The 16285-nt window shown below is 40.2% G+C and overlaps 1 protein-coding gene and 1 long non-coding RNA gene across 3 annotated transcripts; both read right to left on the bottom strand.

Annotated features, from left to right (window-relative positions):
* Nucleotides 1-443: 443 nt before the first annotated feature.
* LOC128823134 (uncharacterized) lies at nucleotides 444-1415 on the bottom strand. The gene is made up of 3 exons (XR_008441686.1): nucleotides 1322-1415; nucleotides 843-913; nucleotides 444-627 (listed from the first exon to the last, which is right to left on the bottom strand). It is a non-coding gene; the product is annotated as an uncharacterized LOC128823134 (long non-coding RNA).
* A 705-nt stretch (nucleotides 1416-2120) lies between these two features.
* On the bottom strand, nucleotides 2121-5160 carry LOC128823068 (uncharacterized). Of its 2 annotated transcripts, XM_054005145.1 has the most exons (3): nucleotides 4237-5160; nucleotides 3961-4076; nucleotides 2121-3869 (listed from the first exon to the last, which is right to left on the bottom strand). In XM_054005145.1, exons 1-3 carry the CDS (start codon nucleotides 5120-5122, stop codon nucleotides 3804-3806), a joined length of 1068 nt encoding a protein of 355 aa, XP_053861120.1. In that variant the 5' UTR covers nucleotides 5123-5160; the 3' UTR covers nucleotides 2121-3803. The 2 variants fall into 2 exon arrangements, with proteins under 2 accessions (XP_053861120.1, XP_053861119.1); XM_054005144.1 differs by having other exon boundaries at nucleotides 2121-4076.
* Between the last annotated feature and the right edge of the window lie 11125 nt (nucleotides 5161-16285).

A 16285-nucleotide genomic window follows, 5' to 3' on the forward strand; every position in this document is an offset into this window, starting at 1 on the left:
TGCATGATTGAGGCGCGCTGTTTCACTTTTTTGTGTGAATCCGTGAAAAGGGAGGTAAGGTTTGGGGGAACGGCGCATGCCCCTGAGCCCAAGGTGAGACCACAGTGGCCCCTTTTCATTTTTTCCACTGGCTTCTCCTTGCTTAGTTCCAATGACTGGGCTGCTCATGCACCTGTCACTGGTCCAGGGATGGTTGCAAAACGGGAGGGATGGGGTTTGTGGTTGAAAACACTCACAGTCTGCTTCCTCCTGGCTAATGTGCCAAATTGATCTATTGCATGATTGAGGCATGCTGTTTCACTGTTTTGTGTGTGAATCCGTGAAAAGGGATTTTTTTTACTTTACTCTTCCAATTTGCATCATATACATGGACACAAATACAAAGAACAATTTTTTAAAGTAAAAAACATTTATTATTATAATCTGGTATATACATGAAAAATGTCTTTTGGTTGCATTATGTTTTGAACAAGAGGCATTTAAACAAATTTTTTGGGGGGGTAAAGAAGTGAACTATGCACATTTCTTGCAGTTGTACTCTTTCTTGGCATCAGTCAGGTAGTCTTGATTGGTTCCTTCTGTAATGCAGGGCATATGTGCCCATCTCTTGCAAGAATCACACTGTACCTTTGATAAGTAGCAATTAAGAAATGAATTCAGAGGTTATAATGTTACACATACTTTTCATTCACTCATGCTATTCCTTCTACATGTCAGCATTACCTAACATATGTATGCCTATCAGCATGAAGAAAATGTTTACTGATGTGGATTTTTTACAAGAATCATGATCCTTAGGCAGTTTATGGCATTTATTTATCATATAATTCTATGTTTCTTACCATCGTGCAATCCTCACTTTCCTTTTCACAGTTGACGAGGTTGCAGTATATGCAGTAGTCTTCCACGTTTTCTTAAAAATATATATATCGTTATGAAATGAATACATTATGACCAAAACTGAAAATGCAAATCTTCATTTATTAATTAATGTCAGTATTTTAATCCAGTCAATGGTTTGAACATATCTTTTCCATTTTTGTGACTCATATTTTCTCAAATTTTTAGTTTACTGCCCCTGTATCTAAAAATGCCAATTTCATTTAGCTGGCCGATCAATAGCAATCATCATTCACCTGATTCAAATTTTTGTGTACTTAAGGATATTATTGGTTCATAGTCACCATTACAGAACCAAACCTGTGAGATATCCCACTTTAAGGGTATTAAGATAACTGTCTGCTATGTGACATAAGTCCACTCTTCATGTTATCTTCACATGTGCCTAATGAGACAACAGTACATGGTAGAAAGTAATTACCTGACTCCTTCATTAGAAGAATTGCTATATGTCTTCTAAACGCAATATTAGCCTCTTGTGTTGTTTCTACCATACTTATGTCTTTGTGCTCCAAATATGCTTCTGCAAACTAACAACACTGATATTTAGAATAAACATCATAATTACCAGAGGTGAAAGTGGGCTGGTTCAGCATACTGGTAAGACCTAGCCACTTGTACCGGCCCTTACACAGCTGACATTACACTTCCGCTGTGGTAGTGCTTTATGCTTTAATGTCGCTGCCCACTTTAGCACCCTCCCCCGCCCCCCTGCATCAGCGGCCCTGCCATAGGGTCCGGCAATGCTGTTGGATGCTCCTGGCAGGGCTGCCAACAGTGGGGGGAGCAAAATGTGCTCTAGGTTCCGGCGATTTACAAGGGCCTGGTTCTCCTGGCCACTGCAGCAGCAGCTGTGAGGAAGGGCTGGCTGGTGGAATCTGGCCCCCCAGCACCGCACCTTCCGCTGGAGACCCCATCCCTTCTGGTGGTCAAAGCCCACCCCACACACCTTGGCAAGGACGCTGGTGCAGTGCCCACTGGTAATCTCCGGCATTTACTTTCACCCTGGATAATTACACAAACATAACAAATAATAATGGCAATTTGGTATTCAATACCTTTAAGATGAGTGGTCCGCAGTTGTGGCCATCACTTTGTCTGAGATGCTGAACAATTTTACTCTTCCAATCAGATGAGGATTTTCCAGTTAATCGTTTGTTGAAGTTTCTGAAATTTTTAGAGATTACATTAGCAGACTGCATAAATGAGCTTTGCTTTCCCTTTTTTCCCCCTCCGGTTTATGGACATAGATAAAAATCCATTCTCTCTCTTTTTAATTAATTATGGAAATGACTTATTGCTCACATATATACACACTTGCTTTCATATTATTGAATCACTCTTACACAATGTATCACCTGATTTGCTGTGCCCCATGTTGATAATAACACATTCTCAATCATATAACATGCTACTGTTTCATGTCCACATTCTGTTAAGTCGTTCCCCAGAGTCAAATCATACAAGTTCACGTGAAGTCCATTACTAGGCATATTCACTACAAGTACATGCTGTTTCAATTTTTATTTGTAGCTACTAGGAAGATATTAGTCTCACAATTGTTACATTCCCTTAAAAAAAAATTTCAATGGAACAGTTAATGTCCACTGTAACAGTAAGTATCTAATAAATCACCTCCAATTCCTCAGGCATGTTCTTTCATATCTCATCTCATCACACAAGGGGTCAATTATTAACAATTCTTTTTTTTTCATCGAGGCTATCTGTGAGTTTAAATATATTCACAAATTATATTGGTAATGTGATTATTTCAAACATTTTATAATTTATCAAAAATCATTATGCAATGAACATATTTTCGTTTGTAATGTCTCAGTAACACAGAAGAGAAAAGCATATTGTGAAATCATTGATCAATTCATTACAGAATGTATTCTTCCAAGTTACACTCACAACAAAACTTGACAGTAGTATTTTATTTTTAACATTCACATTCCACTTTCATTTGCATGCACTGAACTCACTGAAAACCCGCAACACGGGAAATTATATCACTTCTACCACAGTTGGGTTACAAATCTCTCATTTATTATAACATTTATTGACCATAATCCACAACTGCAATACAAAACATCTTACTGCAAGAACCCAATGACCTGGTGTGTGGTAAGGAAGCAATAATATATCATTTTGAAGTAATTCACTCTGTATTTATTAAAAATAAATAATTAGAAATGCAGTTATAGTTTCCAGTGAAGCAAACAATGAAATGTACATTATACTGTATTTCCCAGTTTCATTACATGTATTACTATTAGACTACTCCTCCACATCAAACACACCATTGTATTTGCTGTTTCACACTGTGTTTAACTCAATTAATGAAATTGTGCTTTGCTCATGCTATGTATGAAAGTGTGTTAGCATTTACCTTCACTTTCATTTGTGGAGCTCTGCCTGACAGAATGACAGTAGAAACTACTGACGAGATGGCTTGTACCTGTTGACATTCAACAAAGTTATTAATGCATTAATAATTGTGGCACATGAAGAACATAATGAATTTAATATAGACAGACATGCAAGGGATCCTTAGTGTTACAAATCAGATATGTGTGTATATATGAGTTCTATAAAAAAAAATGATTTGTAATCAATTTACTCTGTCTTACTTAATGTAAAAACCAACTAAGCTGTTCTCATATTTGTGTTCAATTAATGGACCCACTGTACTGTACATCAAAACTAATGTGGCCCTGGATTGTATGTCCGATATGCACCTCCAAATACATTTCAGTAAATGTTTGGCAGCAGTAAATACACAGAAATGTTGCAATTTCAGGTTTATTTTGATATTTCAAGGATATTTGGTCTTGAATATGTTGTGCCACATATTCACGTGACTGTTTACTTACTGAATCTATGTATACTTTCATGTACCATCACAGTAAGTAGCCTACCTTTCCATCTGCTTTCTCGACCACACAGCTCAAATATGCATCAATAACCTACAACACATGATGAAAGAAAAGGCACAATTTCAATAATATTTGAGTTAATCCCATTAACAAATACATGTTTAGTGTTACTTAAATGTACCTCATCACTTAACCAGTTTCTCGGTTTCAGGCAATGAAATGAGGAGCCATACAATTTTATGTTTCTCACTTTGGCCTCCAGTCTCTCTGTGTGTTTGTCGGTCATTACAAATTTGACTAGGAAAAACATATTAACACATATTACATGCATGGTAATACAGTTTCCTTTTTCTGTTTTACTACTGTGAATGCCACCATTTTGTACATGAAAACCTTTAACATAGTTCCATTTATGAAGTATTTTAATCTGTTTAAGAAAGGTGTGGTAACCAATTACCTTTCAGAATCCATTGCTTGTTTTCCATGTCCTCCATAAGCACGTCATCAAAAATGTCATCCGCATCACTTGTATCATTCTTTGAAACATCTTGCCCTATATACTCCTCCTCTTCCATTGCTGTGACCTCTATGTTTTTTAATGTGCTGTCGTGAGATACAGTACCAACCACTTTTCTAATTTCTTCTGTGGGTATTTCTGGTTCAGTGTCACCAACTGCAATTTCAGTTCCGAGTTTTCCCTCTGATGTGCTTTCAGCAGCTAATGTTGGTGGCTCTTTGAATGGTTTTAAGTGTGCAATACTGTACATGGTTCCTAACTGTTTCCCTGAGATGGTTTCTAATTTCACTCTCTTACCCTCAACTGTCGTAATTTTGTATGGTCCCCGATAGTTAGATTCCAGTACTGCTCCTTTTCTTGTTCTCTTTCTAGTGTTCAGTAACAGAACAGAGTCACCAACAGCAAAGGTTATTTCCCCATATTTAGAAATCTTTCTTTTAGCATAATTTCTTTGTTCTTTTTCTTGTGCTTTAGAAATGTTACTTAGGGCCAGTGCAATGTCAGCCTCATGTCTCGATTTCCTATTGATGCTGTAGTCTTTGCAGCATTCTTCCTCAAGTGTATCCAGATCTGGGATCTTTGGAAAATTATGGAGAAGGGGTTGTATTTGTAAAATGAAGACACAGTTAATGCCATGTGTACATGAAAGGTGCTGGTAATAACATACACTTACCGTGTAATTCTCTGAGACTTCTGGAAACCGTGGGTCTGCACAAAACATTAGTCGAAATGGTGACATTTTTGTTGATGCGTGTATTTTAATCCTCAAAGAAAACAAAATGGGGTCAAGTAATTTATCCCAATTACTCCCGTTGTCATCAACCATCTTTAGCAATGCTCTGTAACAAATGAAAATTGATTTGATTTAAAAAAAAAAAAAAGGAACAAGTACAGTCTTGGTTGAAACATATCATACATAATCCAAAAGGTGTAATACATAATGAAAAATACGTTCAAGGCAACACATTGATTTTGAAGATTTTTTTTGTGAATTGCATCTTCTAGCATTGGACACTCTACTTGCCATTAGTTCTGTAATATTCCCACCTATTCACTTACCTTTTTATGGATTTATTAGCGTTTTCAACCAATCCATTGGTTTGTGGGTGGTACAGGCTGGTGAAGCTACGTTCTATTCCCATTCTTTCACAAAAATTCGTGTTTAACTGAAAGAAAACAAGTTACACCATAAACTTACATATAGACTTGTGTTAAGGAATGTTCCTTTTCATATTTGCCACTACTTTTATCTGTAATTAGCAACTGGAATAGCCCATGTTTTCATATTTGTTTTGGAAACAAGTAGTTGTGTGTTTCTTTGTTAGATATGAAGACACCAAAAAATATTGTTATAGCAACACTGACGGTGACCATTAGCAGTTTATAAAAAAAAAAAAAAAAGGTTGGTGATTGTTTGAGATCAATGAGTGACCTGATAGTGAGTTTGACTACATAGTACAAATAACCAGAAAAAAAACAGTCATTACCTTATTATTGAATTCCGAACCCTGATCTGTCAGTATCCGCTCTGGGCATCCACGTCGAACAATCAATTTGTACATGTTCTCTACCACCTCGTATGCTGACTTACTTCTAAGTGGAAAGGCTTCCAGCCATCTTGACAGATAATCTATGACTGTCACTATATACTGGTATCCATCCTTTGTTACTGGTAATGGTCCTATTAAATCCATTCCCAACAATTCCCAGATCCGAGTGACCTACATACAAGGGTACCAGTTACAGTCATACTACATATGTTTATTACTAAATGTTCTCAATAAACCCATATGTCATAAGCAGAGTACACAGTGTAATATGGTTACAACAGCCATAGAATCAGAATGAAAGCCCACTCTTAAATACAGAAGAGAAAGAAAACAAACAAACAAAAAGAAGTACAGGAATGGGTTATGGAAAACAATACAAGAGTAAAGCTGAAGACATATCCCCAGCCAGTGCAAAGGCGCATTAGAGGTCATTGCTGCACTATGCTGTGCCACTTGTACGCATTGGACTCGTTTCAAAATCAAAGCCTCATTGTATTGCAGAGATAACAATGGATAATGATAAACAATAATGTGTCCGATTTCAAAATTCACCTTTATGCTTTTCAAGGTGGTATCCATATTTAATTCCTTTCCCTGTTTTTGGCAAGTCAGACATCATGCAACCTGTTTTTGATGGAACAATATGATGACATGAACATTTCGTTATGGAAATAGTATTGCAAGGGAACAGAGTTCACATTTGCACACCAAATATACTTTTATATTTCTTTTATACATTTTGAACTTCTATTTCAATTGTAAATAGCATTCTTCAGGATTTAGTTTCATTACTTTACATACCCAATTGGCAATGTCTCTTGTCATCCCTGGCCAATAGTATTTTGATGTCAGCAAATTCCTCGTATTGAATGTTCCTAGATGTCCACCCAATGGACTGTCATGGTAACTTGCAAAGAGTTGTAGGGCTTCTTTCACAGTATGCACAACGACAACCTTTCTTCCTTTTGCTGAATGGAACAATGTCCCCTCTGTTGATCATAGAAGATGGAGCACGGAGGATGATTAAGGTTTATTGGGGCCCTGGGCCAGAGCAATTGTTGGGCCCCTACCCACCCTGTCCGCACCACATATGGCCCTATCCCTTTAGTCCTCTTCCCCAGGATCTCTGCCATGTTCCACGTCGGCTCCCCAACATTTTGCCTGCCCCACAACTCCTTTGCTCATTTCCCACCCACCCCGCTCTTCCACACAGCACCAGGACTGGAGAAACTCTGTCCTTGTGTCACGGCCCCAGGGCTGTACCAGGGAGTGAGAGCACCTCCAGTACCAGGGCTGTGGCAGGGGTTTGGATGCTGCAGTTCTTTAGGGGACCAGAAGCGGGGTGCTGTGGATTCTCCTGCCCCACCAGGCACTTCTGCTGGGGTTCAGGCATAGGGGCTTCCCATGCTGCCACGTGGCTTCTGCCAGGGCTGGGGTGGGGGCAACGTGTTGCACTTAAGATATAACCGGTTATTTGCAAAGCCATTCATTAATTATAAGGCATATGCCTATCAAAGACATCTATATACAGTATGGTTCATAATGCCTTGAGTACATGGGGGACATTTCAGTGTATAGTTAGAAATTTTTGCTCATTGAACATACAGTGATTGTTGGTGGTGCTTGCAGCAGACGATAACATACTTAAGAAATGAAGCAAAGTCATGTGTTTTTTTTGGTAAAATGTATAGTAATTTCTCATATAACTGCAAAGCACACTGCATTTCTTGCACCACTGTCATAGATATCAAGGGAGATTTTCTGGAAAATTTCATTAAAACTAGAGATCTCAATTCCGGTCCCATTGAAGGTAAGGTTATAACTCCAAATAATCCCAGTGTTGGGACATCAGGACCATCATTTACAGGCTGAAGTTTCCTGTGTAATAGTCATAGATTCATAGATTCTAGGACTGGAAGGGACCTCGAGAGGTCATCGAGTCCAGTCCCCTGCCCGCATGGCAGGACCATATACGGTTTAGACCAGATAATGTGTCAGGATTATCTTAAGTAAAGTATTTCTTGCCTTCCAAAGAAAAGTTGACAGCATATCGACGCAGGTTCAGTCTGCCTGCTTTATTCATTCCTTCAGGATATGTGCTACTCCTTAGGTATGCCAAAACATTTGCAATTTTCTTGTCAAAAGATTTCCCTGAGAATTGTTTACAAGAGAAAACAGTTACTTAAGTGCAATGTCAATCAAAAAAGAAAACACAAGCACATTTGCTTGAAGATAATGGGTTCTGAAAAAAAATAAAAATTAATAATATATGGGGATATACCTATCTCATAGCACTGGAAAGGACCTTGAGTCCAGTCCCCTGCCTTCACTAGCAGCACCAAGTACTGTACCTGACAGTTTCCCACCCCCTCCGTTTTTTTTATTTATTTTTTTCCCCTCTGATCCCTAAATGGCCCCCTTAAGGATTGGGCTCATAACCCTGGGTTTAGCAGACCAATGCTCAAACCACTGAGCTATCCCTCTCCCCAATGGGAACACATAGAAACATTCTACTTACTTTCCATTATGTGTGTTGTAGAGTTAATTTTTTAGTTGGTGCAAGTTTTCGGGAGAAAATACTTTTCTGAAACTCTGAAGAATCTGAAATAGAGAAACACCTATAACATACACATATCAGTATCACCTCATTCTCAGCTATGCCTTTAATCAATCATTTTACTGTAATTTAACTAATGAATCCTAAAATAATGTTAGTCCATTATCTAACAAATTAGATCCCACCACCTGAATTGTTTTTCACCAGCAAAATTACTTATATATCAGCTAAAGAAAATCAAAAAACCAGACACAGATCACACAGATAAACAATAGAGAAATGGGTACCAATAAATAAATAAATCACCATGATTAAAGGCATGCAAACCATTTAAGAAATGACTATACAGTTATTTTAAAGATTCTTGATTAAACATGCAGTTAGCCAGGAAGACCATTACTATTTGTGTACTTTTACCAGATTTGACCATTACTTGGGGTATGCTCAGTTATTGGGGTGTGACGTTATTGATATAATCTGGGACCATATAGATCATTGTTGCAACCAAGATCCTGTAGTGGCACGCAAATCTTGTATAAAGGGGGTCAAATGGGGTGTCTAAGACAAGGTTATGGTTTACTGGTTATGATTATGCTGTCTATATGTGTGTATCACTTTTGTAGTTGAAGTTATGAATATTGGCTCTATACTGTCTGTATTTCAAACTTATGCTATGCTGCTGGGTGACATCCCAGACAAACTGGTGTTAGCTCTGCCTAGCCTGCTTGATGGCCCATTAAGGACCATCAGCTATACAATGGACCCATTGAGAGAAGGCAGATACGCCTTGTAACTCAGCAAAGTATGCAGGGACTGGCCCATGTGACTCCAGACTCCATTTTGCTGTAATTTTCCACAGTAAGAACAAAGAGGTGTTCTTACACCTGGAAAAGACTATATAAGGCTGATGCCTCATCTCCATCTTTAGTTAGTCTCTAAGGTGCCACAAGTACTCCTGTTCTTCTTTTTGCGGATACAGACTAACACGGCTGTTACTCTGAAACATCTCCATCTTGTCTTCAATCCTGCTTCATACCTCTGGAGGAACTTTGCTACAAGCTGAAGCTTTGAACAAAGGACTGAGGACCCATCCCAGCGGGGGATGTATTCCAGAGACTTGATTTGAACCTGCAGTTTATTCCATCGCTGCTGCAAGCCTGAACCAAGAACTTTGCCATTACTGTATGTAATTGATTCCATTTAACCAACTCTAACTCTCATCTCTATCTTTTTCCTTTTATGAATAAACCTTTAGATTTTAGATTCTAAAGGATTGGCAACAGCGTGATTTGTGGGTAAGATCTGATTTGTATATTGACCTGGGTTTGGGGCTTGGTCCTTTGGGATCAGGAGAACCTTTTTTCTTTTACTGGGGTATTGGTTTTCATAATCATTTGTCCCCATAACGAGTGGCACTGGTGGGAGTACTGGGAAACTGGAGTGTCTAAGGAGATTGCTTGTGAGACTTGCGGTTAGCCAGTGGGGTGAGACCAAAGTCCTCCTAGTCTGGCTGGTTTGGTTTGCCTTAGAGGTGGAAAGAACCCCAGCCTTGGGCTGTAACTGCCCTATTTGAGCAATTTGTCCTGAGTTGGCACTCTCAGTTGGGTTCCGGCAGAACCGCATTGTCACAGTGGCGTAGTCGTGCTTGGATCCACAGAACCAGGTCAATTAAGCTTTGGGTCAGAACCCCACGTTATCCAAATTTGAATTTTGGGATTGAGAGTTTGGTTGGTTAAAGAACAGTTGCAATGGGTGAGCAAAGAGCATATGAGGGCCTTGACAAAAAAGCCCTGAAAGATTTGTGTTCAGAAAAGGGGATAAGCTTTAGAAAGAAAGCTACAAATCAAGGACTGAGAGATCTGTTAATGGCCAGTGATCAGAAGGCAGAAGCAATTGAAAAGCAAAAGGGAGCAAGTAAACTGCAACTTGAGCATGAACAAAGACTGGCAGAAATTCGATTGCAGGAACTAGAAGCTGAGGCAAAAGTGCAAAGATTTCAGCTCCAAGTCAAAAAAGCAAGGGAAGAAAAGCAGAAATTGTATCCTCTTGAAAGTCCAGTTGATAACAATGTTGGTATGTTGTATAACTCTGAGCAGTTGTCTGGGTGTAACCAAATGTACCCCAATACTGCCACCTTTTATGTAAATGCTTTTACTGTGTGTTCAGTAAAGAGTGGCTCCATAACTTGTGCCAATGCTCTGTATGGGAGTGGTAATGAAAAATTCACAGAGAATGTAAAAGTCAATGGTAAAAGCTGTTTAGGGCAAATGATGGCTTCTAACATCACTCTGGTTAAAGCAGATCTTGTCAAAGAGGAAGATTATTTACCAAATCAGAGTGTGAATGTTGTAGTCCTCTATGAGTTTACTGTAAGCGTGCCTTTAGCCAGAATCCACCTTGAATGGAATGGGGCTCAGCATGAAGTTATAGCTGGGGTAAGGAAGTTATTGCCTAAGGATCTTTTGATTGGGGAAAATGTTAAAGCTTTGTTCAGTCCAGGTAGTCAGTCACAGGACAGGAATGATCTTAAACCTGTGTCTATTGTGGGCAATGATTTGCCTGGGGAGGGTTGCTCCAAAGGTTTGTCTGAGAAGAGCTATTTGTCTGTAAATGAAGTTTCTGAATGTCGATCTAGTGTCTCAGAAGTGAATCTGGAGTTAAATCAAGAGCAGCCAAATCTTATTGGGCAGGAAAATGTTTCTCTGGAGCAGATTAAAGTGGATGGTCAGGTGGAAGCCCTAACTGAGGAAGGAAAGGGTGGATTTTGGATGGGTGATACATTGGTGGCTAGTACAGCTTGCAAAAGTGAACCTGAAAAGGGTAACTGTGATTTGCTGGCAGTGGCTCAGTGTAGTAAGAAGAGCAGTTTATCTGTTGGGAGTGGCAAGGTGCCTGGTAAGGAAACTGCCCCACTCTCCCAGTCTTTGTCTGTAATCAGCCCTGTGTGCTGGGACAAAGGAGAGGAAGGCAGGGAAAGTTTAGAGAAGTCAAGGCAGCCTTGTGAGCTGATGGCTTTGTCTAGTCAGCAGTTTGGGAAGTCAGGGATAGTGGAAGATGAATGTCCCTATACCTTACCTGTTTCCTGTGTGGAGAATAGTGATAGTGAAGGAAATGTGCCTGTATCTGTCAGGGGTATTGACTTGCCTATGGAGGAAGCTACCTCAGTCTCCAAGCAGTTGTCTGTGAACGGCCCTGTGTGCTGGGACAAGGGAAATGAAATCCCGAGTTGTGTCTGGTAAAAAAGGTGTCTCCAGCTAGTCTTTGTCTGTGGAGCAGACAGAAGGTGCCTTTCAGCCTGGGATGGTTGAGAATAGTGCAGTTGTCTCAGAATTGGTTCTGAATTCAACTAAAGCCCAGGAAGGGAATGGTCCTAAGTCTGTGTCTGCTGGGGAGGATGTCACTGTAACTAAGTTGCATCCAGTTAGTGTCTTAGCCAAATCCCGGAGACCAGACAATTCGGGTGCTTATATTTTGCCTATTGCTAGTGTGTGGTTGGTAACGGGTGTAGCAACTCTGTCTAACCAGGGTAATACCCTAGCCAGGGCACAAGGAGAGCATGAAGGTGATTTGGTTGTGTTATCTACTGATGGTGTGGAAACTTGTAGCAAGAAGGAAAGGATTCCTGAACTTTTTTGTGGCAAAGGGAAGGGAAAGGTTTCTAACCTTTTATCTAGGAAGTCTATGGGTTTGCCTGAAAGGGGATTGTATAGAAATCTGCCTGATGGGCCAAAGGTGATCCTGGATGTAAGTAAGACCCAGAAAAAGTCTGTCGTTTCTCAGGAAAGTGTTCCTTTAGAGCAGGCCCTAGGTGAAGAGGGTAAGGGCAAAATTTCTGTGAGGGGTGATTTGCTGCTTAGAAAAGTTCCTGGGGAAAGAAATCCTCATGGTAATCTGTTCAAGCAGTTCCCTGCAACTGAAGGATGTGAGAGTGATTTAATCAAGGAAGTTTCAGTTCCTAACAGCCAGAAATTTTCTGTTGTGAATGGATCCACTGACTTTCCTTTCGAAAGATCCAATGTGGGTAGCTTTGAAAAGGTCTCAGATGGAGTAAGAGCTGTTAAGAAAGTTAAGCAACCCTATAACCAAGTGGCTGTGTGTGGCCAGCTTGTTGGGAAGACAATGGTGTTGGAACAGGAATGTCTCCATTCTAATTCGTTAAGTGAGCAGTCTGTGCTTCAGGGTCTGAGGACAGATTTGGTTACTGGTGTTTCAAAGCAGAACAGTTTTATGGCTAAATGCTTGAGGATGCAGGGGAGAGCAAGCAAACTCTCACCCTCAGACTCTTTGGATTTGTGTGGTATCTCTTTAAGACAGAGTCCAGCCTTGGAAATGATAACAGTTAAGGATATGAAAACTGGTGGACTGGCTTCTGTCTGTGGTAATGCAAATTACTTGTCTGGCTGGGAGGGGAAGGACTTGCTAATAGCTGTTAGCACAGAGAGCCCACCCCATCAGCCAGTGAATTCTGTTAAGCAAGAAAAATCAGGGTGTGATCCTGCAGGACAAGGAGGAAAGAGAAAACTGAATTTTGCAAAGGAAAGCCACAGGTTAACCCTAAAATGCCCAAACTCCAATGGTATTGAGCCAAAGGTGTGGCATGACAACCATGATTGTAGATGGACACTTGCAATGGATTTGTTGTTAATGCTAATGGTAATTTTGTAACTGATGTGTTGCTATTACCAAGAACTGTAAGAATGTACAATGTTCCTAATCTGTTGGAAAATCCCTTGAACATGTTAAAAGGAATACATGAGAACACACTTTATGTTAAAAGTCCTTGCTATACAGTTGATGCCTGTAAACAGTATTGGAACTTTTCACAGGAGAAAAGACATTCCAGACCTAATGTACTGTATGAAAAGGGAAACTAAGGCACACTACCATATTGCCTTCATGGCTAAATGCCAAGATTCCTGTACTATGAACATCATTAATATCTGCATTTATTTGATGTTAATTGGGTTCCAAACATTTGCCCGAGCTTGTATGGATAAAGTAGCTGTTTTCTTTAGCTCTTGGCAAGGTCACATGAGACATACAGGAACCATGCTGCAAGAGCAGATCCAATCCACTATTGTTCTAACCAAGATTTACCTTGTTTGTAAAGAGGTTCAATCATGTTGTTGAACACAATTTTGATAAACCATTTCTGTTGTTCTTTAGCCAGCTAAGCCATAGTGCCTAACCCCGATACTAGCCATAGTGAGATAAACCCAAGGATGGGGAGCTCTTGGGATGCAGTCAGTGATGTTTGTGTCATCCCTTCCTGCATCAATTTTGCGTTGGGGGTGTGACGTTATTGATATAATCTGGGACCATATAGATCATTGTTGCAACCAAGATCCTGTAGCGGCACGCAAATCTTGTATAAAGGGGGTCAAATGGGGTGTCTAAGACAAGGTTATGGTTTACTGGTTATGATTATGCTGTCTATATGTGTGTATCACTTTTGTAGTTGAAGTTATGAATATTGGCTCTATACTGTCTGTATTTCAAACTTATGCTATGCTGCTGGGTGACATCCCAGACAAACTGGTGTTAGCTCTGCCTAGCCTGCTTGATGGCCCATTAAGGACCATCAGCTATACAATGGACCCATTGAGAGAAGGCAGATACGCCTTGTAACTCAGCAAAGTATGCAGGGACTGGCCCATGTGACTCCAGACTCCATTTTGCTGTAATTTTCCACAGTAAGAACAAAGAGGTGTTCTTACACCTGGAAAAGACTATATAAGGCTGATGCCTCATCTCCATCTTGTCTTCAATCCTGCTTCATACCTCTGGAGGAACTTTGCTACAAGCTGAAGCTTTGAACAAAGGACTGAGGATCCATCCCAGCGGGGGATGTATTCCAGAGACTTGATTTGAACCTGCAGTTTATTCCATCGCTGCTGCAAGCCTGAACCAAGAACTTTGCCATTACTGTATGTAATTGATTCCATTTAACCAACTCTAACTCTCATCTCTATCTTTTTCCTTTTATGAATAAACCTTTAGATTTTAGATTCTAAAGGATTGGCAACAGCGTGATTTGTGGGTAAGATCTGATTTGTATATTGACCTGGGTTTGGGGCTTGGTCCTTTGGGATCAGGAGAACCTTTTTTCTTTTACTGGGGTATTGGTTTTCATAACCATTTGTCCCCATAACGAGTGGCACTGGTGGGAGTACTGGGAAACTGGAGTGTCTATAGAGATTGCTTGTGAGACTTGCGGTTAGCCAGTGGGGTGAGACCGAAGTCCTCCTAGTCTGGCTGGTTTGGTTTGCCTTAGAGGTGGAAAGAACCCCAGCCTTGGGTAGTAACTGCCCTATTTGAGCAATTTGTCCTGAGTTGGCACTCTCAGTTGGGTTCCGCCAGAACCGCATTGTCACATGGGGTTACTTGTTTGGGTTTTTTCCCCCTGATAATTCTAATAATGTACTGCTTGTGTATAAAGCTGTTGTAAAGCACCCCTCTTTCACTACTAACAGTATTGCTGGAAAACCTTTATTTTTAAGGCTGAACTCTTAACTCCTTTGTGCACAGTTCTACAGGTATTCTAAGCAAGATTCTTAGTAGAAGGTTAACAAATATTCTGTGAGAGAGAGATAGACCTTGCTAAAGGAGCTTGGTCTGAAAAAGAAAGCTTGCTCAGGTCTGTGCCTCAGTTTCCCTACTCCATAGCAACTGATCGACAATTAACATGTGATTATGGTCACATGCTGCCTGCATTTGTTCAACAATTTGTGACCAGCTTTGCACAATACTTTGGAGTACTCTCATCTATTAGGGTTACTCTTCTGGAGGGGGGCTGGTTGTGTAATTCTATCAATGTACTGCTATTGTTCCCAATGGAATGAGTCAAACAGCACTTTCAAACTGACACCCTTATTTTTCCCAGATTTAGCATGTCCCTATCCCCACTCTTACATCACAATTGTACTGGTAGTAACCCACTTGATGAGCAAACCCCAGAGTATTTTTGGGCGCTACAGGGGGTCTGTCGCTTAGGAAAAAGAAGCATTGCTGCAGAATAAATGTGGAAGATACAAACACAAGAGTAAAGTTATTTATGGACTAATAGTGATAACTACTCAAAGGAGCCTAAACAAAAAAAAGTGACATTATTAAAGGTTAATACCTGAGTTAGAAAAGGAAACAGAGAGGGAAAATGAGGGATCTCACCCACTCTAGGAAGCTTGAACCCATGAGGCTTCCCAGCTGATGATCGTAGCTCAGAGTCTTGGAATAGAGGAAACCCCAGTGGAACTCAGGCAGAATTTGGGTCTATGCTGTTATACCAATAGAATAAAAACCAGCAGGATATTATTAAGAGGGATAATGCAAAATGCCACATTTATTGTAAATATACTGATAAAGCAAAAGATAAAAGTAAACAACATTGTTTGACTACTTATTTCTTATACACACACACACACACATATATATATAGAGAGAGGTTCATTTACACAATCATTCATTCAAGTTCTGTATAGGTGTTATAGTTACCAGCCTAGAAGTTGCTCATGCCAAGTTACTGGCCAGGCAGGGCTGGCTCTAGGTTTTTTGCTGCCCCAAGCAAAAAAAATTTTGGCTGCCCCCCCAGCCCTGGTCTCTCTCTCTCTCTCTCTTCCCCCCATCCCCCCACTGTACCCTCCTGTCACCCCAGCCCTGGGTCACTGTGTTGTACTTAAAGTACTGCACAGGATCTTTTCAGGGGGAATAAGACAAAACGCCACATTTATTAGTAATACATGTATTCATTAACACTGTATCATATGCATATAATATATTACACTTACACTCACACACACACACACAAACACACTCCGTCTTGTTGTTACCAATTAGTTGCTCCCCTTAACTTCACTGGCCAGGTGAGTTAGATGGGGGAGGGGGT

The sequence above is a fragment of the Malaclemys terrapin genome, chromosome 15, assembly GCF_027887155.1.
Source record: "Malaclemys terrapin pileata isolate rMalTer1 chromosome 15, rMalTer1.hap1, whole genome shotgun sequence".
In the NCBI taxonomy this organism is placed as follows: Eukaryota; Metazoa; Chordata; order Testudines; family Emydidae; genus Malaclemys; species Malaclemys terrapin.

What these genes read in the sequence shown, in the direction of transcription:
- LOC128823068 (XM_054005144.1), bottom strand. Translation starts at nt 5,122, where the DNA reads ATGGTTGATGACAACGGGAGTAATTGGGATAAATTACTTGACCCCATT. An exon ending in CAAGCAATGGATTCTGAAAG is followed by an intron (nt 4,077 to 4,236) that starts GTAATTGGTTAC and finishes TGTTTTTCCTAG; the next exon opens with TCAAATTTGTAATGACCGAC.